The sequence below is a fragment of the Gregarina niphandrodes genome, assembly GCF_000223845.1.
Source record: "Gregarina niphandrodes unplaced genomic scaffold scaffold00016, whole genome shotgun sequence".
In the NCBI taxonomy this organism is placed as follows: domain Eukaryota; phylum Apicomplexa; class Conoidasida; order Eugregarinorida; family Gregarinidae; genus Gregarina; species Gregarina niphandrodes.
Window position 1 is genome coordinate 161,826 of NW_011645785.1, and position 19,462 is coordinate 181,287.

At 52.8% G+C, this 19,462-nt stretch overlaps 10 protein-coding genes across 10 annotated transcripts; 6 read left to right on the forward strand and 4 right to left on the reverse strand.

The window, feature by feature from the left end:
- Nucleotides 1-115: 115 nt before the first annotated feature.
- Nucleotides 116-1,342, forward strand: GNI_087280 (putative transmembrane protein; the record flags this gene model as incomplete). Its single annotated transcript, XM_011132395.1, has 2 exons — nt 116-827; nt 999-1,342. The coding sequence occupies 2 exons, from the start codon at nt 116-118 to the stop codon at nt 1,340-1,342; spliced, it is 1,056 nt and encodes a 351-aa protein (XP_011130697.1).
- A 165-nt stretch (nt 1,343-1,507) lies between these two features.
- Nucleotides 1,508-2,626, reverse strand: GNI_087290 (hypothetical protein; the record flags this gene model as incomplete). The annotated part of the gene is made up of 1 exon (XM_011132396.1): nt 1,508-2,626. One exon carries the CDS (start codon nt 2,624-2,626, stop codon nt 1,508-1,510), a length of 1,119 nt encoding a protein of 372 aa, XP_011130698.1.
- A 378-nt stretch (nt 2,627-3,004) lies between these two features.
- GNI_087300 (SAC3/GANP family protein) lies at nt 3,005-4,355 on the forward strand (the record flags this gene model as incomplete). Its single annotated transcript, XM_011132397.1, has 3 exons — nt 3,005-3,328; nt 3,367-3,645; nt 3,750-4,355. 3 exons carry the CDS (start codon nt 3,005-3,007, stop codon nt 4,353-4,355), a joined length of 1,209 nt encoding a protein of 402 aa, XP_011130699.1.
- Nucleotides 4,356-5,828: 1,473 nt separating this feature from the next.
- On the forward strand, nt 5,829-6,218 carry GNI_087310 (hypothetical protein; the record flags this gene model as incomplete). The annotated part of the gene is made up of 1 exon (XM_011132398.1): nt 5,829-6,218. One exon carries the CDS (start codon nt 5,829-5,831, stop codon nt 6,216-6,218), a length of 390 nt encoding a protein of 129 aa, XP_011130700.1.
- A 213-nt stretch (nt 6,219-6,431) lies between these two features.
- GNI_087320 (phosphdiesterase) lies at nt 6,432-8,792 on the forward strand (the record flags this gene model as incomplete). Its single annotated transcript, XM_011132399.1, has 1 exon — nt 6,432-8,792. One exon carries the CDS (start codon nt 6,432-6,434, stop codon nt 8,790-8,792), a length of 2,361 nt encoding a protein of 786 aa, XP_011130701.1.
- Nucleotides 8,793-9,052: 260 nt separating this feature from the next.
- On the reverse strand, nt 9,053-10,165 carry GNI_087330 (hypothetical protein; the record flags this gene model as incomplete). Its single annotated transcript, XM_011132400.1, has 1 exon — nt 9,053-10,165. The coding sequence occupies one exon, from the start codon at nt 10,163-10,165 to the stop codon at nt 9,053-9,055; it is 1,113 nt and encodes a 370-aa protein (XP_011130702.1).
- A 172-nt stretch (nt 10,166-10,337) lies between these two features.
- GNI_087340 (hypothetical protein) lies at nt 10,338-12,769 on the reverse strand (the record flags this gene model as incomplete). Its single annotated transcript, XM_011132401.1, has 2 exons — nt 10,338-12,502; nt 12,655-12,769. 2 exons carry the CDS (start codon nt 12,767-12,769, stop codon nt 10,338-10,340), a joined length of 2,280 nt encoding a protein of 759 aa, XP_011130703.1.
- An 11-nt stretch (nt 12,770-12,780) lies between these two features.
- Nucleotides 12,781-13,827, forward strand: GNI_087350 (hypothetical protein; the record flags this gene model as incomplete). Its single annotated transcript, XM_011132402.1, has 1 exon — nt 12,781-13,827. The coding sequence occupies one exon, from the start codon at nt 12,781-12,783 to the stop codon at nt 13,825-13,827; it is 1,047 nt and encodes a 348-aa protein (XP_011130704.1).
- A 268-nt stretch (nt 13,828-14,095) lies between these two features.
- Nucleotides 14,096-15,153, reverse strand: GNI_087360 (endoplasmic reticulum-based factor for assembly of V-ATPase; the record flags this gene model as incomplete). The annotated part of the gene is made up of 2 exons (XM_011132403.1): nt 14,096-14,964; nt 15,075-15,153. 2 exons carry the CDS (start codon nt 15,151-15,153, stop codon nt 14,096-14,098), a joined length of 948 nt encoding a protein of 315 aa, XP_011130705.1.
- Nucleotides 15,154-15,835: 682 nt separating this feature from the next.
- GNI_087370 (hypothetical protein) lies at nt 15,836-18,191 on the forward strand (the record flags this gene model as incomplete). The annotated part of the gene is made up of 1 exon (XM_011132404.1): nt 15,836-18,191. A coding segment is annotated over one exon (2,356 nt), but the record flags the coding sequence as incomplete, so codon positions are not given.
- Between the last annotated feature and the right edge of the window lie 1,271 nt (nt 18,192-19,462).

Genomic DNA, 19,462 nt, shown 5'->3' on the forward strand with positions numbered 1-19,462 from the left:
CCCCCCTTGGTTAGTAGCGCGTCTTTAGAAGTTATATCCAGTAACGTGTCGGAGGCGGCGTGAGGAGTTGTCTCGATACGTGGACGAGGACGACTTGGAGCATTGGCGTCGGAAAATGGACGAGGCTCAGAAATGTCTGGAGGAAGGTGGCGAAGGTTTGAAGGTTCACCTATTTTGGCAGAATCCTGGTTTCGCATTACCATGTCCAGGTGAGGAAGAGGATCTATATCTGGAAAATCCGAATTTGAGTCAAGTAGTGGACGAGATATTTCGGACTGGTCGTTGTGGTTGTGTGTTACTACCTTGGTCGTTGCGTGAACGGGGGCGTGGTCTGGTGCGCGGATTGGGGGTGTCACGGCCGAGTACTGGGTCTCTTGTCCGTGACATGGATTCGATCCCACGACTGCATGATTGCCGGACGCCTCTAGGACGAGCAGGCTCGTTGGGCCCACCTGAGTCGCGCATCGGAGTGTTGGTACGCATGATGTACTGCACACTCCTTTCCCCGTCATCAACTGTACCTGAATCAGAACCATGGGTCCCACGACGACTTAAAGCACAACGTGGACGCTTTGAGAACAACAAAATTGAACTCTACGACAACGTCAAACAATCTTGCGTTATCAAAATCAAGGCTGTCGCACGCGTCAGAGTCCATCAAGTCGAAGACTGCGGACCCGTCTCACTTGCCTTCGCAGAACCCGTCTGCGAAAAAAACAGACCCGACATGGACAGCGATGAAAACCGCATAAAAGCACTTGCACTACGAACTAAAATCATAGCACTCAGATCCGGTATTGGCCAAGCCGGCAGACTCCTCTACAACCGTACGAACATACACACACACATGAGTGGCACACACACGTGAGTGGCACACACAAGTGAGTGGCACACACACATGAGTGGCACACACACATGAGTGGCACACACGCGTGAGTGGCACACACACGTGAGTGGCACACGCACGTATGAGCGGCACACACATATGGTGATGGTAGGCCGGTACGGTGACGTACCCGTGATCCCTTCGCGATGCGGAATTTCTCAATTGGAGGAGATAAGTTTCGCTATTATGATCCCGTTGGCGATTCCAGCTAAGATGAAGAACAAGATGATTCAGGAGATGAACACGGAGCAGAGGTTCGTGAAGACGCTAGAGCTACTGAATACGAACGGCACGTCCATGCTGCGAATGGGGCTGAGTCATTCGACGAACCGTGACTGGCTGAGCAGAATCTTCCTGGGGGGTTGGAATCAGTCTATAGCACTTCTCATAATCACCGGCATCTCCCTGTTCCTGGCTCGCGCCTTTTCCTCGCAACATGGCAATGCCGCTTGGTAATGACCTCGTAATAATGTCCCCGTGGCCTCTTTTGTCTGGCCAACTTGACGCCCACTTAGCGAACCCCCCTTAATGCCCACCACAATGTTGCCGTAAGGTTTTACGGCTAGACATCTGAGGTCCGCGTGCCTGGTAATGCTTCATACAGGGTCATGCATGGAAGTGTCATGCCTTGTAATGTTTTACGACGTTCTCATATTTATGTTTTGTATCTTTACGTCTCTTGCCGCCCTGTTTGATAGGTGTATTGCTGGATCTGTATTCTTCGCCTTCAAGCTCAATCCCATACTCGATGTCGACGTCGATTTCTTGTTCTGCATGCCGCTTCCGGGAGATGAGGGCATTAGCAGGCTCCTTGTGGTGTAAGTAGACTGGTTGCTGCGCCAAAGGGACGAGGGAGGCGTTCTTGATGCTAAACGGGTTATGGTCCGCAGGTCGGACTTGTTCCATCAACTTCCTTCGCGTCTCCGCCTCCCTCAATTCGGCCGCCTCTTGCTCTTCGAAACGCGATTTGGCCCCAGCAATTGTCTCTTCTACACGCGCAATTCCGGACTCTGAGCTGACCACCCGACCGTCCGGAAACCGCTCACTCGATGGGTTGTGAGCTAGCTCGGTCAGTGGTGACAATTCCGACTTCTTGTACACGGCAGAGTCAAACCCTCCCACGGATTCAAACATCTCGTCATCGCTGTCAGAAGATAACATGCTACCTACTGCCCGCGTTCTCCGGTCGCTGTTCTGCTGATCCACTCTGGCCTCTACTCGGTCTCGACTTCGGCTATATATCTCCCGCATTTCCTTCGCCAGGGAGACGTACAAACCCGGTTCTAAGCGCGTTGACGGCAGCCTGGCCCTGACGATGGTTTCAGGCAAACCAGCTGAATTCAAGTCGTACCGGAAAATAACCTTATTCATGTCCACCGTGCGACTCGACCGAGAGTGGCCGAACGGACATGAGCCATCTGACGACGACTTCTCTTCCTTTCGGACTGCCCCGCTTCGGAACGGCGAGTACTTGCCCAAGGCCGCTTGTAAAATCACTCTGCTGCGGCTAACCCCCAGTGACTGACCATCCCGCCTCAACTCAGTAACCGTAGGGAAAGTTTCCGCTGCGGTCACCAAAAGCGGAGCGCTGCGCTGTCTTGCGGATTCGGGAGCCGCGGGCCCAGAAACTTGGTTTAGCTCGCTGGATGTTTCGGCCTGCAGCTTAGCGGGCGCCGCCTCCGGCTTAGTGGCACCTGTGAGGAAGTCCGTAATGGACACGGTTCCTTCCATTACCTCCATGTCAAACACGTATTACATCAACCTCAGCTTTTTCGGGGAAATAGCCGGCGCAAAGACGACGAGCCGGGCGGGTGAGCATTTGCATTGGGCGGGGCAGGGGGGCCACCATGAGGGCGGGTGTAGAGGTACATCTGGGTTGGAAAATTGTGTGTTGGGTGTTTGGGTGCAATTTATATAGTCTGCGTGCGCCAGCACACGCGTGTGCAAAAAGGTAGTCCCAAGGATTTTCTGATAATTTTGGCGCTAAAAAAACAGGCAATGATGAGTAATCCTGTGGCAGCAAGCGATGAGTTTATTCCTATACCCCCCCTCCCGTCCAGTCAACAGCAGAAGCCGAAAAGCCTGCTTCGTATGCGAAGGGTTATTGATAAGCGCTTGATGCCTGAGAGACGCACAGCACATAATAGAGGTGGAAAGACGGCGAATCGGTCGGCTATGAATCGGGCGGTTGAGCCAAAAGCGACTGCCAAGAATGGCGCTGCCTCAAAGATGGCGTTCGTTAATAGGCGATTCGACCCTGTCGAGTGTCAGAAACGCATGGAACGCGCCGGCCGCTTTGAGAGCCTTGAGTGTCAGAGCACCGGTACTCTGGGATGGCAAGAAAAACTGGCGTTGTTAAGTTCTACGCAGAAAGTGCAAGGTCGCAGTACCGCTTTAGAAAAGCAGTACTTGCGACTTTGTGGTGCCCCCGATCCCGCTTTGGTAAGCAACAACTCCCACCCCACGAATATTCTTTTCAGATTCGGTCCCCAGAGGTTTTAAAGGTCGCATTAGTGCATATTTTCACAGAGTTCTTCGGGCGCGTTCGTCGGGATGGGGATATGGCATCGTACCGGTATATAGAAGAGCAGCTCAGAGCGATCAGACAGGATTATGTGGTGCAGGGCATCAGGGATCATCAGTTGCTCTATGTGTATTATGTCAACAGCATCGTCTCCTTGGTCTTTGGTGATCTTGGGCAGTTCAACCAGTGCCAGTGCCAAATGGCAATTCTGGAACGGGAGTTAGACACTCCAATGGTAACTGCCACTCCCTATCACTTACACACACCCGCCCGCGCTCACACACACTACCGCTTACTACTCCTATCACTTACACCTACTCATTGTTGGTTCTATTTTAGTTGGACAATGAATTTCATCGAACCTTGTACGCAGTAATAAACAATTTAGATTGGACTAAACACCGGCAGTTACTGGGTGAGTCGAGTAGCGCTTCGACCAATGTGAAAAAATGTTCTGAATTTGTGGACGCGGTGAAGGCTTGTTGCGACGAGCGGAACTATGCAAAGTTGTTCCGGTTGGTTACCAATCAGAATACGCTTTGTTCGGCACCGAGGGAAGAGTCAGAGTTGCGTGAAGAGCGTTTACATGAACTGTATGCTTTGAAAAAGGCGATGTCGTCTCTGTTCACGTTTGAGCAAATGAGTGACTGCTTTGCTGGTCTTTATTCCAATATGCCCTTCCTCGCTCGCGCTCTTGTTCGTACGTGCCTCCCTTCCTGGCGCATTCGGTACCTCTGCATGATCTCCAAGTCGCAGTATGTTTGCGCTCTCCCAGATGTTCGAAAATGGCTCCGAGATTCTTCAGACGAATCCTGCCTACAATTCCTGCGGTCACAAGGGGCCGTTTTCGTCAACGGTAACGACCAACTCATCGACTGCACCAAGTCCCTCCATAACTTCCTAAATTCCCCTCTCCTCGGCTCGAAGAATAAGGCCATGGGCTAAGCTAGGAGCTGAAACCATGAGCTACACCCCACGAGCTTCAGGAACCCGCGAGTGCTTTTGGAGACCGCGGTGGACCGACCAACGGAGGACACGACCGGAGCTCCTCGAGCTTACTGTTAGGCTCCAGATATCCGTTGTTCTCCGGGCATCCGCTCTGCTTCAGGACTGCCACGCTCGCGCTACCTATCCCTGTCCCTTGTCACGTCGAATGACCCAACCACACCTCGAATGGCCACACTTTAAATGACCACACCTCGAATGACCACACACCACACATCGAAGACGGGCCGAGGCTGGCTTTAATACCAGCTTCTAAATCCTGCGAGATAGTACGTGTGTTTGGCCCGCGAAGAAGAGGACGTCGGTGATGACTGCGCGTCGGTGATGGCCGCGCGTCGGTGATCGCCCCGCGTTGACCGAACCCAGGGACGTCTTAGGGCAAACGTGTCACTCGTCTGTGGGTGAGCTGTTAGGGCAACGCGCTAAAAGTATTACGGATTGACGCACGTTGCGCTCAAGGGAGCGGTCGGGCTTCGTTGGAGCTCTGTCTCATGACCAACCGTCTGAGCGCGCTGCCCGGGAGGGACTCACGCGGTTGGCAAGATTATTTGTGACGGGCAGCTGCAGACGGCCGGAGTGAAAGTGAGTGTATGTTTCGAAGTTCTGGCAGGACCTGGACCGCAGACCTGGACCGCAGAACGTGACTGTCCCCGCGTTCCATTACAGCTCCCTTTCCTCGTATATTCTTTCCTTGAGGTAGCTGTTGAGAACTTGTTCTCCTGGGAACTTGTTCTCCTGGGAACTTGTTCTCCTGGGAACTTGTTCTCCTGGGAACTTGTTCTCCTGAGATTTATTCCGTGTTCTCCGGCTGTCCTGATTGATTCCCAGCACCCCCTTCACATGGAACTGGATCTACATGTATCTACATGTACCTTTATGTAATAGGAGTAGTTATCGAGACCCATCAGCTCTTGTCCTATTGGGCAGGAGTTAATGGGTGACACAACATGGATGTATTCCAAGATCTGAGCTGCTTCTATGGACTGTATATTTTTCTTCCTTCATTAGGTATACTCCCTTCCCTGGACCTGGACCTGATTTTAAGTTGACCCCACCCCGTTTGGACCGGCTAGATCATCCTTCGTCCCCTGCGAGGACGTTCCCTTAGTGATTGTTTCGTGCCTACTGTTTGTCTACTTTCTAAAAGTAGCGTAAAGGGGCCATTCCATTTCATGGGCCATTCCATTTCATCTGCCATTCCATTCCAGGAATGACCCATGAATGGAATGATACCGCGCATGAGAGTTATGGATGAATGGTGCAGAAATATTTTGGTTTGTGGTTAACTTTGAAGGTTGCTTTGCTTGTTGATTAGGTAGTTGTTGAGGGGTATATGGGGATGAAGGAGCACACACCTGGGGAGAAGCACATTGGAACGGGGGAGGCTTGAGTGCAGTGGAATTAAGTTGCACCATGCCACCGAGTGTCAACAGGCAACAAAGTCAAGCATTAAGTGAAGGCCTGGGTAAACGATCCGATGCAGGCGGTCAGACAGATACCAGTTACACAAAGCCCAAGACCTATGCTCAGAAGGTGAACTATGGCCTCTGGGAGAACTCCATTGGACCAGGCTGGCAGAAATACCGCAAGTCGTTCAAGATTTTCCCATACGTCGTCTTCAAGGATCCGAAGATAGAACGCCTATATGCTCAGTATGTTAAAGAGACATACCAACTGAGAAACATCATCGCGGGACTGAGTAGTATTAGTAAGGGTCATTGTCATGTATCAGATCCCGTGTGTTTAACCCCGTGTGTTTACCCCCGTGTGTTTAATCCCGTGTGTTTAACCCCGTGTGTTTAACCCCGTGTGTTTAACCCCGTGTGTTTAACCCCGTGTGTTTAACCCCGTGTTTAACCCCGTGTGTTTAACCCCGTGTGTTTAACCCCATTATCATGTATCAGATCCCGTGTGTTTAACCCCATCATTATCCCGTGTGTTTGACCATGATGGGGTACCCCATCATGGTGTATTTTAGTTGTGCTGTCGGCTATTTGGATTGTTCCGTCGATTTTAATGCGTCGAGATTTGGATGCGAACAATTTGAATGGTCTGTTGGCTATTACAAGTCAGACGTTTGCTGTGACATATGATGTGATCATGTGTGTATCGGTTATAGCGAGCGTAATTCTGTGTTTCCAGAACCAGATAAAGTCATTAAGGAACTACCCGGAGGAGAGTATGATAGTGATTACCGCATTGCCATTTTTGAGCGTTTGTACTTGGGAGATTTGGTGCTTATTTTATGGTCATTCAATCAAGGCGGAGTTCAGTTTAGGGGGAAAGCAGTCGCAGGATGGTGCTATTCAATATAAGTTTTGGACTGACTGTTTGACGTTGGTGACATTGTTTATGATGATAGTATATAATGACTTATTAATGAACACACGCACACTTTATACCATTTATGCACACGCGATTGTGGTTGCAGTGTACGTGTTCAGCCGGGCACTCATCATCTTTGTCTTCAAAGACCCAACAACAGACGCCTACATGCCTATGGTGGTGTTAACACAAATACTTCAAATAATGTTCTACTGCTGTCTCTGTCTCATGGCATACTTCTCGAGGGTACAGAAGGAGATGAGCGAACGTGCAGCTTACCTGGATGTACTCATGGACCAGATGCGGTTGCAGGAGCTGCGAAAATCGCAGCAGAAAAAGCGATCGAAAGCACAAACGCTTCAAGAAAGAGTTATTGACGGGCTAAAAAAGGCGCAAACCGCACTCCAGGTCGCTGCATTCGAACGCTCCACTCAGGGAGAGATCGTCTTGATTGAGAAAGATGAAGAGTTACGCCAAGCGGTAGACGTTGCACTAGACGCAGATGATTTGTTCGCTGTCGGCGTGGGTGGGGGTGACGACGACGACGACGTGCTGAATATCTACAGCAAGAAGAAGAAGGGTGAAACGAGCGGACAAAAGCGGAAGACTGCCGAGGATAAACTTTCTATTGCCTTCGACCAACAAGAATTCTTCACCTCCGATATCATGCCGGACTTCTCCGTCGGTGGCGAGATCGAACGGATGGCAGGCACCGCACCAGGAGCAGGCTTCAAGCTATTGGAACTGTCGGAAAAGGAACCCCAATTGCTTGTCAAGGTCGCCATGACTCTCATCGAACCCGTAGGGGATGACTTGTCTATTAATAGACAATGTCTCCAAAAATATTTCTACCAAATCCAGCGTCGATATCACTCAAACCCCTACCACAACAGCGTGCATGGTGCCATGGTTGGCCACATGTCCATAGCCATCTTGAAATCACTAGGTGTGTACCAGTACTTCGCCAAACAAGACCTTATGTCCCTTGTCATTGCCGCCATCGGTCACGACGTCGGCCACCCCGGATTGAACAACAGTTACCTTGTTAACAGCCAGAGCCTGCTCACCCGCCTCTATAACGACAACGCTATCCTCGAAAATTACCACTCTTTCCTGGTTTTCAGATTCGCCCAAATCGCACCAGAAGTCAACATCTTCCAAAATCTGCCCTCGGACGAGTGGAGAGAGATCCGTCAAAGCATCATTGAGTACATCTTAGTCACGGACATGAGTCAACATTTCACCATCATCTCAAAATTCCGTGTGCGTAGAACTTCTGACAAATTCGACTTAAAACAGAACGTAGAAGATCAACAATTCGTTGCCAGACTAGGGATTAAAATGGCCGACCTCTCCCACTCCATAGTCGACTGGCCTCAACATCTTGAATGGTCATTCAGAGTTACAAAGGAATTTTACCTTCAAGGAGAAATTGAAAAGGCGAACAAGTTGCCCGTCTCACCTCTTTGCGACTCCGCTACACACCCGGATTTCGCCAAGTCCCAGGCTGGATTCCTGCAGTTCGTCGTCACCCCTCTGGCGGCCGAACTGGGAGAAGTTGACGAAACGGGCATCTTCAATAACGACCTCATGAACAAACTATTGTTCAACAGACACAAATGGGAACTCCTGAGGGAGAAAAACGAAGATGTTCCGCTCCCCAGCAGTATTGAGAGCATGGCCATCGCCCCTACGCAGTTTGCCGAAGCGGTTTTGTATCTCACACTCAAAGCCAAGACTGTTGACGATCTGAACTCCAATCCGCTCGTCCAACAGGAAATCATCGACCTCCTATCCGTTGTCCAACAACAAGCAGTCGCAGCCGGCGAGGAGGAAGACGAAGAATCCGGCTCAGATGCTGAAAAGAAATCCGGCTCTGGAAGCGGTAGCAGCAGCAGCAGTTCCGGCGGATCTTCTTCAGATGACGAATCCGGCTCCAGCGCAAGTAGCAAAGGTTCTTCGGGATCCAGCAGCAGCAGCGGCGGCGGCTCAGGGAGCGGCAGCGGCAGTGGCAGCTCCGGATCGTCTAGTTCAGGCTCATCTTCGGATTAAATAAAGTGGATTTTTACAACACCCACGCGCGCGCACGCCCATGTGGATCAAGTCAAACACTCATGCCCGTCAGTCGGTCCACAGCTCTTGCGTACCAGCGTGGGCCGGTCGCTCCACAATGACAAATGCAGCCAGCCTACGCAACAAGCAGCGGTCCAGCATTTTTTATGATGAATCTATTTTGGTCGAAATATGACCGGCCAGGGGTCTTCTCTAGCAATGGACGCCTGAGGGGGTATTTTTGTAGTGGGGTATAATGATTATGAGGGTCTTCTGGTCACAGTGTTGAGCCAGTGTATCTTATTGTTGATTCGATCGGATCCGACAAGATCTTGTAGTTGTTGAATGATGTTGGTTTTTCCAAGTCGGTGAGCAATGGCAACAGTACATTTGGTGGCGGCATTGATAAGAGCCCAGGAGATTTGGTCTAGTTCCTGAGTGACCCAGAGCCAGCAGAGGTTTTTGATTGGGTTGAAGATGGATACAGATTCCGGGAAGATATCTCCGAACTCACTTCCCCAATGTTGGTATACATAGTGTAGTACTTCCTGGATATCCGGTTCATCATAGCGGATTAAGTCTTGGAGGTCTGCGGCCTTTTTAGCCTTGGGACTTCTGGCTTCCAAGGTGCCGGCTGAACGGTCGACGGTTGTAGTTACCAAACTGTTGGTCCGTTTTCGAACGCGACTGGTCATACGATCTCTGAGAAGTTGATTTACAATTAGAAGTAGTGTATGAGTAAGTACAGTCTTTTTTTCTTGTGTTGATATCATAAGCATGTACTTCTGTTGTAGATATTCCGTACCCAATTCTCCTTTAAGAAGTCGTGTAGTCCACACGGATAAATGATTACAAAATTCGGGTGGGATAGTAGGAGCACGTGTTAGCTCGGAGTATAACACGTTCTTGGTACCTCCTGTAGTACCTGTGAAACCATTATAAAACATTGTTTCGTTCTCAATACCTCCGACAACACACGTGTTAAATATCATATCATGCCAGTCATTAACGTCTATAATTCTGGTAAACAACTCACATCCAATCTTATATCGCAATATCGCCGACTTATACTCATCCCTCCTAGCAACACCTCCGTTCACTAATAACTGCTTCAATTGAGGCAAAAGAAAACGTTTCGCCGAACACGGATGTGGTCCTTGAAATGACGTCCACCATAATGCATTCCCTACCAGTAAAGTATTCGGCTCTGGATCCTCGGATGATATCACTTCTGAAGATGTCTCTTCAGAACGGATCTTGTCCCAAATTTTTTCAACTAAACTCACAGGCTGCAACGACCCCACATTTGACGGACTAGGACCCTCGTACAATCCCATACACTTCCTCTCAACACCCAGACGGTATGAGTCCATTTGCGACTCATAGTCGCCTTTACCCGGTAATTTCGACAACTTTGATACCGGTAATGGAAAAGCCGTATAGTCCACGATCTACACAAAATATGAGTCACAACCAACGACTTACTTACAGAAGCATAAGGAGGGGATATGGGATCAAACACTCGAAATATAACTGTTGCCTCGTTCAATGATTCAGCGGCCCTAACATGAGAAAGTCTGTGCGGAAGGAGGGAGGTTGTTCCAAGGGTGCCAAGGGAGGTTGTGCCAAGTACACTTCAACTCTCAGTGGATTCAGATTCTCTGGGTGGCGCAGATTTTGTCCATCGCCCTTCATTTTGGTCGACGTCTGAGAAGCTGTGAAATGACAGCTAAACAGAATGTCCTCGTTTTGGTCGTAGCTGCTGGTTCGTCCGACGACATGATAGAGTACGTTCAACTTGAGCGAGCGGAGATTGAACCTGTTGCTTCCCAATCCGAACTCTGTGAAGCTCATCGGGCCAACTTCATACAGCGGAAAGTTGATCATAAAGCACTCACCATGCTCGCCTAAGCCCCCATCACCAGAAGGACAGTCACAATGGTAGAAGCTGTCGAAGACATCGTGCTGTAAGGGGACAGTAGGAGTTGTCATTCTCCGTCGGGTAGCAGAGTCCTTCGTACTGACTTTGCCGCTGTTTTCATGGACTTGCTTACTGGGCGTCTGCGGGGGTACCTCCATCTGCGGAGGTACGTCCATCGTCGACCACGCTCTACTGAAAGCAGTGTCCATCGGGCTATGTCCTATGGCAGCCGCCGCCGAGGGCACGACAGCAGTTTTTGACCGCTCTTTCCAGCGATTAGAGTCATTCAGCGGGACATGAGCACCTGACTCACTAGCGAGAGCCTGAGTCGAACCGGTGGGACCCAAGTAGCCGGCGCTCCAGCTGGAGTCCTCACCACCCATATTTCCTTCCGCTCCTCCCCCAAGGATGGAACCGCCACTTCCCCCAATGGTGGAACCGCCTCCACCAAACACGGAGCCAAGAGCAGAGGTGGGTGCCAGCGACTTGATGTTCGAGGCCTTGATGTTTTCAACCATTTGGTCGCTGTACAGATGTCCACCGACGAGCTTGTACTTGGTGTTGTTGACAATTTTGCAATGGACGGAGACCTTCTTGTCCTTGAGGGTCTCCTTCCAGCTTTCGTTCTCGATACACCACTGTAGGGAGTACGGCAGTGTGATGGAGAGTACGGTCATGAGTGTATAGTACAATACGTACACGGGAATGGAGGTGAGGAGGTTGCAGAGTTCGGCGGAGCCGTTGTTGACTCGACCGCAGATCAGCTCAGGCTCGCAGCTGCTGCCATCGACCACGAGTGGTTCCTCGAGCATGTAAAACTTCTCCACCTCACGGGGATTCTCCGGCTCTCCCGGTGCACCCATGGGCGTATGGCTCAGGTTACGAGTCCAGCTGGCCAGTGTCTGACTCAGAGTGAGTCGCGCTTTGGCTAGCTCCTCCGCTAAGTATTGCACTCCTAGCTCCGTTGGCCAGATTGATATCACAGACTGCGACGAGCCACTCGAGGGTGAGGCGAGCCCTGTCGAAGACATTACCGACGAACCTGGCGTCGCAGCCACCACCACAGTTATTTCGAACAAGTCCGCCGTCGTGTACCTCACAGCACGAGCACCATTGCCGCCTGCTTCTGGTGCTCGAGCAGAATCGACTCGCTCCAAGCGAGCGGGCGAGGGGTCAGCCAAAGATTTAACCCACTTCGGCGACTTGGGGAACTTATAGGAGGCCGACCGCGGCGACTTGGAGGGTTCTAGAGACCTGGAAGGATTTAGGGACTTCGAGGCACAAAAGGAAGTCGAGGGCTTGAAGGAAGAATTCGAAGCCGTCTGAAAAGAATTGGACGCCTTCAAGGAGGAGGAACTCGACGCATGTAAGGAGTTCGACGCATGTAAGGAGTTCGACGCATGTAAGGAGTTCGACGCATGACATAGGGCGGCGCTCCGTGTGTGCACACTCGCATTAGTCCACGTACTACCATCATGCTGACCCGCACTCGCATCGAGACAAGCCCTCCCATTATGTTCTCTTTCGCTGACCGAGCCGTCGAGTAGTTCGTTCATCAAAGTGCGTTCGCCCAACGAGCAGCCAACATCTCCTTCGCACAGCACTTCTTGATCGCTCCGGTGCTCGATATCGGGTGTGCAATTAGCGACAGACTTGGGCATTGAGACTTGGACAAAAAACTTGTGGAGCACACCGGCAATCAAACATTGATATCCAACTGTATACGAAAAAAGCTTATCCGATTTGTTCAACTTGCGCAAAGGTAGAAACGTCTCGCAACTCCGCGCGTCTAAAGCGAACGTAAGCAAGTGTATAAGTGTGTAGGGGGGTGTGCAGGGGGGTATGTAGGGGGGTGTGTAGGGGGGTGTGTAGGGGTGTGTGTAGGGGTGTGTGTAGGTGTGTAAGGGATTAGCGAGAGAGCACTCCACGGGATGCACTTACGCAGAATCCAGGGCGGGGGCTTGTTGGAGTAGCAGTAGGAGGGTTTGGCGAGGTTGTTGTACCAGTGAATACCCGTGTAATTGCGTAAGACGATGGGGACGGGCAAGAGGGTCATAAAAAATTGGGATGAGCGCGCGAGAGAATGAGTTACTTCCGTATGCGGGTGCTTACACCAAGTTCATGGACTGTGTGCTGCTGCTATACTGCACGCTGGAGGATCCCACGCTGTTGCTGAACGGGCAGATGCCACAGGAACCATGGTTCCGCCGCTGTACTCTCGGAGAGATCAGGAACCGAGGCAGCCAGAAATTATATAAAGAAGTCATGCAGAGAGCGGCAATCGGGATCATATTGAAAACTGATCCACTACACCCGGAGCGTGGGTCACCACCCACGCAGTCTGCACTCCCGCTATCTGGACCACTCAGGCAGGAGGGAGCGGTTATCAAAACAGAGGCAGAAGGGTCGGTGGCGGTCAATGAAGAGCCTGGCGGAACCGGGACTGTAGATGACGGCGGTATTATTTGCCGCAGCGTGGTGCGTCCTGGTCGTGCTGTCAGCAATCTGTCGGAGGAAAATGGGGCAGACAAGGTGGGCGCGCTGGATAAAACCTGCTCCAACTTAGCTAGTGCAACCCGCAAGGGTCCCTGCTGTGGCTCCACCGACCACCAGAGAGCAGACAGTAATGAGGGAGCCGTCAGCGCAAGCGACCTGGTCTACAACGAATTCCAGCAAATGCTCATCGATCTTCACCAGGCTTGGGCATTCGAATATATCAACGGGACCAGTCATATGTCGTGGGATGAGTGCTGCGCACAAGTGAAGCTTTACCTGGACAAGTACAGACCCAATCTGTTTCAAACAGTTCAGCGATCTGGTCTCTTAACCACCATGAAGCAATATTTTTCTTTCATAGATTATGAACCCCACCGCGTGCAACGATACAGGTCCCTGGAAGACTATAATCGAGACAAGAAATATACCACTCAGAGCGACGAGAGCGATGAGACCATCAACCAGCAGCAAAACCACATTAACCTCTGGTTCGGGGGACAAGTGATTGCTTCTGAAACCGACCCGGAACCCCCGTCTGTAGAGGAACAGGAACTGAATAGGATTAAGATGAGGTTTGGAATCCCTGTTAGGGACGAAAGTGTAGACATCATGGAATGATTACCCCCAGCGCACACGTGTGTGCACACGCTCGAACTGTCCAACTGGTACTGTACTGGTACTATAGTTAAATGAGTACGTGTAGCAATCAATGTTTATCATTGTTGACTGAATATTTTGTGACCTCTTGAAGCGTTTATGTGCCCGACGCCATACCCCCTATCGGTTCCCTATGAGTTGCGCCGTCTATTATTTGTGGAGCCTATCATTCTGCAGTCGGGCGGTCGTGCATTGATCTAATGTGTGGGCCTATTAATCCATTGGTTGATTAAGTGCAGCTCTTTCTATGTGTTAGCTCGTGTTCGTGCCTTCCTTCGTCGTCTGCCTTGCTGCTGGTGTCTGCGCTGGAAGGCACAGTTGTCAAATCAGCTTCTGATGCGCCTTCATCTCTTCTTTTGGTTATTGCTGCCATTTTGCTGGTTGAAGCCTTGAGGCGCTTGGTCCCTGTGTCCTTGGTCCCTGAGTTCTTCTGTTTGTTTTGTATGAGATCAATCTTGTTGAAATGAGTTACCATGAGTGCGAGTTCCAACATAGCGCCACAAGCAGCCGCGACCAAACCTGTGAGTATTCTGGCTTGCAGGGTATTGAAAGGATTCAAGTAAAATCCAACAAAGAATGAGGCAGCAATAATCATAAGGGAGCTGACAGCAATGCTAAGACTCTGCCGAACCTCTAGAACCAATGTCTGGCGATAGGGGTTCTCTGTATACTGTTTCAATGCATTGATCTGACTCACACCATAGAGCATTCGTTGATAGTTCCTTTCCTTCGAACTCAGCCGAATGCGCTCTATGGGCGTCAAGGAAGAAATAAAGCGCTCCTTCCCACTCTTGTCCCGTCCCATAACACGTCCACTGCGCAACTCCCCCAATAACTCTTCGCCAACAGCGCTTCCTTCCAAACCCTTCAACTTAGCCAGAACAGCCTCCAACGGAATGCCACCCCCCCATGTAACAACCCGCGACCTGAGAGGATGCATTCCAGCTCCCTCCTGCTTTCCAGTTGCCTCCTGCTCTCCAGTTGCCTCCTGCTTTCCACTACCCATCTTTCCCCCTTCTACATATTGCTCCTCTCCGTACATGATCTTCAACAACCGTTCCGTCGGCTCCAAAAGGATTTGTGACGATACAGCCTCCGCTAAAAAACGATAACATGTCCGACATGCCATTGGCATGGGCCCGTGCTGCGCCATGTTTCGTGTGCTGCGAATTGGCGTGAACTGCCAGACCAGATCGCCAAGGTTTTACCGGATGGACTTGCCACGTCAGGGCCTCGAGAGGTGTCGGAATTTCTGCTCTCCGACGTAGATCCCTTGAACGATCTCATGGCGATCGACTTCAGGAACCCTTTCTCTAATCTACAGCCACGACAAATTAGGTGGTGGTAATCAATGACAGAGAGTAGGAGGGACCACTAGGTCATTTAGGGGTACTGCGGGGATTTCGCGGGGTGCGGGGTACTGCGGGGATTTCGCGGGGTGCTGGAGAGTCGGGTAGTAGGGAAAGGTGCACAGCATGTCCTGTTCAAAGCCCGGAATGTCTAGCTTACTCCCATCTTCGTGCTTGGGGCCCGCCGCTAAGTGATCCGTTATTGCGTGGTTCGTTGTTGTGTGATTGGTGCGGCGTCTGGGAAGAAGTCCGGTCGGTAGGGTTCTTGACGATGCGTCTGGAGGGGGTAACGCAGACGGGTTGGTCATCCAGTAGTTGGTCTGACTTGTGCTCTCGATAAGTTAGTTCGTCTTCAGTGGGGCATTGAGGATCACCTTTGGGTTGTTTGGGGAAAGGTGACGAGGCTGTGTTGCATGAGGCAACCATAACGCGAAAATATGGGGTTCAAAATCTCGGCATTAATCGACCGAGCATCGCCAACGGGGTGCCCCCATTGATTCCCAGCTTCTAATTCCAAAGTTCCACCCAGAAATGAAGCCCCACCCAGCAAGTGAAGATGCCGGCGGCGGCACCGGCGAAGGCTGGGACGTGCTCCCTGAGTGCATGTAACATTGACCGCTATGGGCAAGAGTCCGAGACCAACCAAACCAAAATCTCCTGATGGAAACCAAGCCGCTCCGACTCGCTCTCGGACCGCCAACGCACCCGACCTGGATCAGCAAAGGCTGTCTCAACACAGACCCAATCTTAACTCCGGATCGAATGCCTACCCGAATGTCAGTCTCGGACGGTCCTTGCCCATCCCGTATGCGCTGGACCCCAGGTCCTTGCCCATCCCGTATGCCCTGGACCCCACGTATGAAGTCCAGGGGATGGACATGTTTGTGCGATACGACTTGTGGAACCAGTGGGCCGGCTGTCACCGATGGCCACGAAAAAGCAGCACGGAGTCCGGCGAAGTACCGGTCGACGTCCTGACACCCACGGAGCAGCAGCTGCGGCTGAAACCAGACGACTTCTTGCCACAGGTGCCATCGACCGCTACCCCCCGGACCGCCTGGGCCGTGGAGACAATCGTGGCCATTTCGAATGCGCCTTCACTCGAAGGCGACGCGTTCCCAGCGGCTAACGACATCGCCGACGGAGCCGAGATGGCCGCACGAGTCGGGATTGCTACGGTCGAGACCGTCGAGGAGGAGGAGGAGGAGAAACCCACCATTGCACCTGCGGAGACTCCAACCGGCCGACCACGCAAATCTTCCGGCGAAATCTCCGAAGACGACCGGGAAAGCGGCGAGGTAGAGGACTCCGCAGAGGGAGACTACCACTGGGAATGGGAAGACCCTCACCGACGTAAACCTTACCGACCTAACCGGCTCCCCGAAGATCGCAACCGAGGTGAGTCCTGGGACGGCCATCGAGACGATAGCCGAGATGACCGTCGGGATGGCTATCGACGGGATCACTATCGGGAGGATCGCAGAGATGACTATCGGGAGGACCGTCGGGGTGATCATCGGGAGGACCGACGAGATGACTATCGCGAGAACCGCCGACATGACCGCCGGGATGACCGCGAGAGAGAGCTTAAGCGGGAAGACCTGAAGTGGAAAGGAGAAAAGCGGGAGAAGTCTGAGCGGCGCGGAGGCCGTCTTTCATCGGGAGGGATGGGCATAAGTTACGGTGCAGACGGGCGGTATCTGCGGACAAGTGTGGCTTCGTGGCACAGCCCGGACGCGGTACCACCGGCGGCTGCGATGGCCTTGCGGCCTCGGACGGAGGCAAAGAAGCAGCGCAAACAACAAGTTACGCGACGGAACAAAGCGCTGCGAGAGACGGCCAAGATGGCGCACATGCTGGGACATGTAACATCGGAAGGATGGCCCGAAGGCACGCTGCCCTTCCGGTCACCCAGCAGCAGCTCCGTATCCCTGGAACAACTAATCGCACTACCACCCACCCTCTACCCCCCTGGCATGGAGCCACCCCCTGCGGCTCCATCCGCTCCGCCGCCCCCTCTGCCTGGACAGCCTCCACCACCGAGACCACCCCCAGGAACGCCACCCGGACATCCGCCAGGGCCGCCACCCGGACGACCACCAGGACCACCGGGGGGTCCACAACCATCGCCCAAACCGAGGCCGACCACCCGTAGTGCATATCACTCTCAGACGCGAGAGTACGCCACACCACACCTTTACGACCACATCAATCGCACGGAACCACTCCACCGAACGCCTCTGGGAAGTCAGTTACCGCAGACGATGTTACCGCAGACGATGTTACGGCAGACAGTGTTACCGCACCTACCTGCCCAGCACCGTTCCGAGCCACGTGTACAGCCGCACTTGGAGCAGCCCGCGGTCCTGATGGTGCCCAGGCAGACCTCGGACGGCTTCGCAAACGACTGGTCTTCTTTTCAGAGAAGTGAAAGTGTGTGGCCGACAGCCCTCGACCAAACGCGGCGGCAGCTCCCGGCTGATCCCGACTGGGACGCATTTGCCGCAGAAGCTTCGCTGTTCTGGCCAAGCTTCAACCTACCTTCCGACCCCACGGCTAGCCAGACCACTCAACTTAGCCAGACCACTCAACCTACCCCGACCACTCAACCTACCCAGACCACTCAACCTACCCAGACCAACTTGCTCGACTACACCGAGCTGCCCAGCCGGATGATCGTGCCGGCGAATGTGTGGCCCACTGCAGAGGAGGCGGCCGTGATGATGGCACAGATGGCGGCACGTAGAGCGCGGGAGGCTCAGCGCGAAGTTCAGCGGCAGCCGTCGCCGCGGACTCGCGCGGTCACGCCACCCGAGCGGACCGTCCCGGTTCTGGCCGTCCCGATCCCAGCTGCTCCGCGTCCGCCGACGGAATCGGAAGAGACGCCGCGGCTCTCTGCGGAGGAGCTGGCGGCCGCGCGCATTCCGCGACGGAAACGACCAGTCGAGGAGGGCGGTGTCGCAGCCCCTTCCAAACGTACGTCAACAGGAGAGGCCCCGGGGGCACAATCCAGCCGGTCCCGAAGCACTGTGCAGACTCGGGGCACTGCGCAGACTCGGGGCACTGCGCAGACTCGGGGCACTGCCGCCGCCGGAGGAAGCGGGCGGTCCAATGGAGTTAACATTGAGAACGTCTCCTCCATTCCAGCAACCGCCCGGTTGCCGACCACCCGAGGTCAGACCACGACACGAGACCAAACTACGACCCGGGGCAAAGCCACGACCCGAGGGCAAACAAACGGAGTTCCGCCAACCAGAATCCCAACTACTCGAGGTCAGACCACCACCCGGGGTCAGACAACCACCCAAGTCCAACTGGCCAGCGCCCAGCCAACCAGAGGGCACGCAACTGCGACCACCGGACCGTCGACCCCTCGGGCCGTGGTAACTAGATCCATAAGTGCTGGCACTAAAGGTACTGGCACTAAAGGTGCTGGCATCCCGACCAAGGGGGCTACAAGAACTCTTGGAACTAGGAGGACCGAGGCAAGTCCTGAAGGAACCAGTTTATCCGGCGCCCGAACTGCAAGACCCAAGGCACTCCTTGAAACACCATCCGTTCCTCGAATAAGTTCCCAGCTGCCTAGTCTCGGCCATGAGGCAGCAACTTCCCTGACACCCGGACGGGAGACGACTAGACCCAAGTCTCCACCAATCCCTCGTTCTTCTATACAACGGCCACTACCGACAACCACTTCAGTTTCTGAGGCGGTACCAAAAACTGCACACACGCAAACGGACGATCGTCCTATACCCAGACGAAAGCCCAAGGCCGGCGTGACAGGCACGCAAGTGGAACGCACGGCTAAGCCACCTCGAAAAACTTCGTCACCCAACGCAAGTCCCCCTCCAAGAAGAGATTCTTAGAGAGATTCAACTCTTGATGGACCCCAACAAGAACCTGGGAGGATAAATTTTACATACTGGCACTGATATACACAAGCAGATCTCTTAATGGCTGTAGGGAGCCATTCATCAGGTACTCGTACGTAGAACTGTCCGTTTTTGTCCAGCCGCCTAAAATGAGAACATTCGCAGTCTTGATACAGCGCATCTTCATGCAGGTGCAGTGTGTGCACTGGCCCTCGCCACAAGTGCCCCCACAATCGTAGTCGTAGTAACCAGGAGCTGAGACTCTTGAGATATTCACATTAGGACCACAGCATGCATGTTAGGACATTGCAACCAAATTGCATGCATGAACAGGGACCCTTTCCCAAATTTCTGTGTCCAGGGCGCGCACACGGA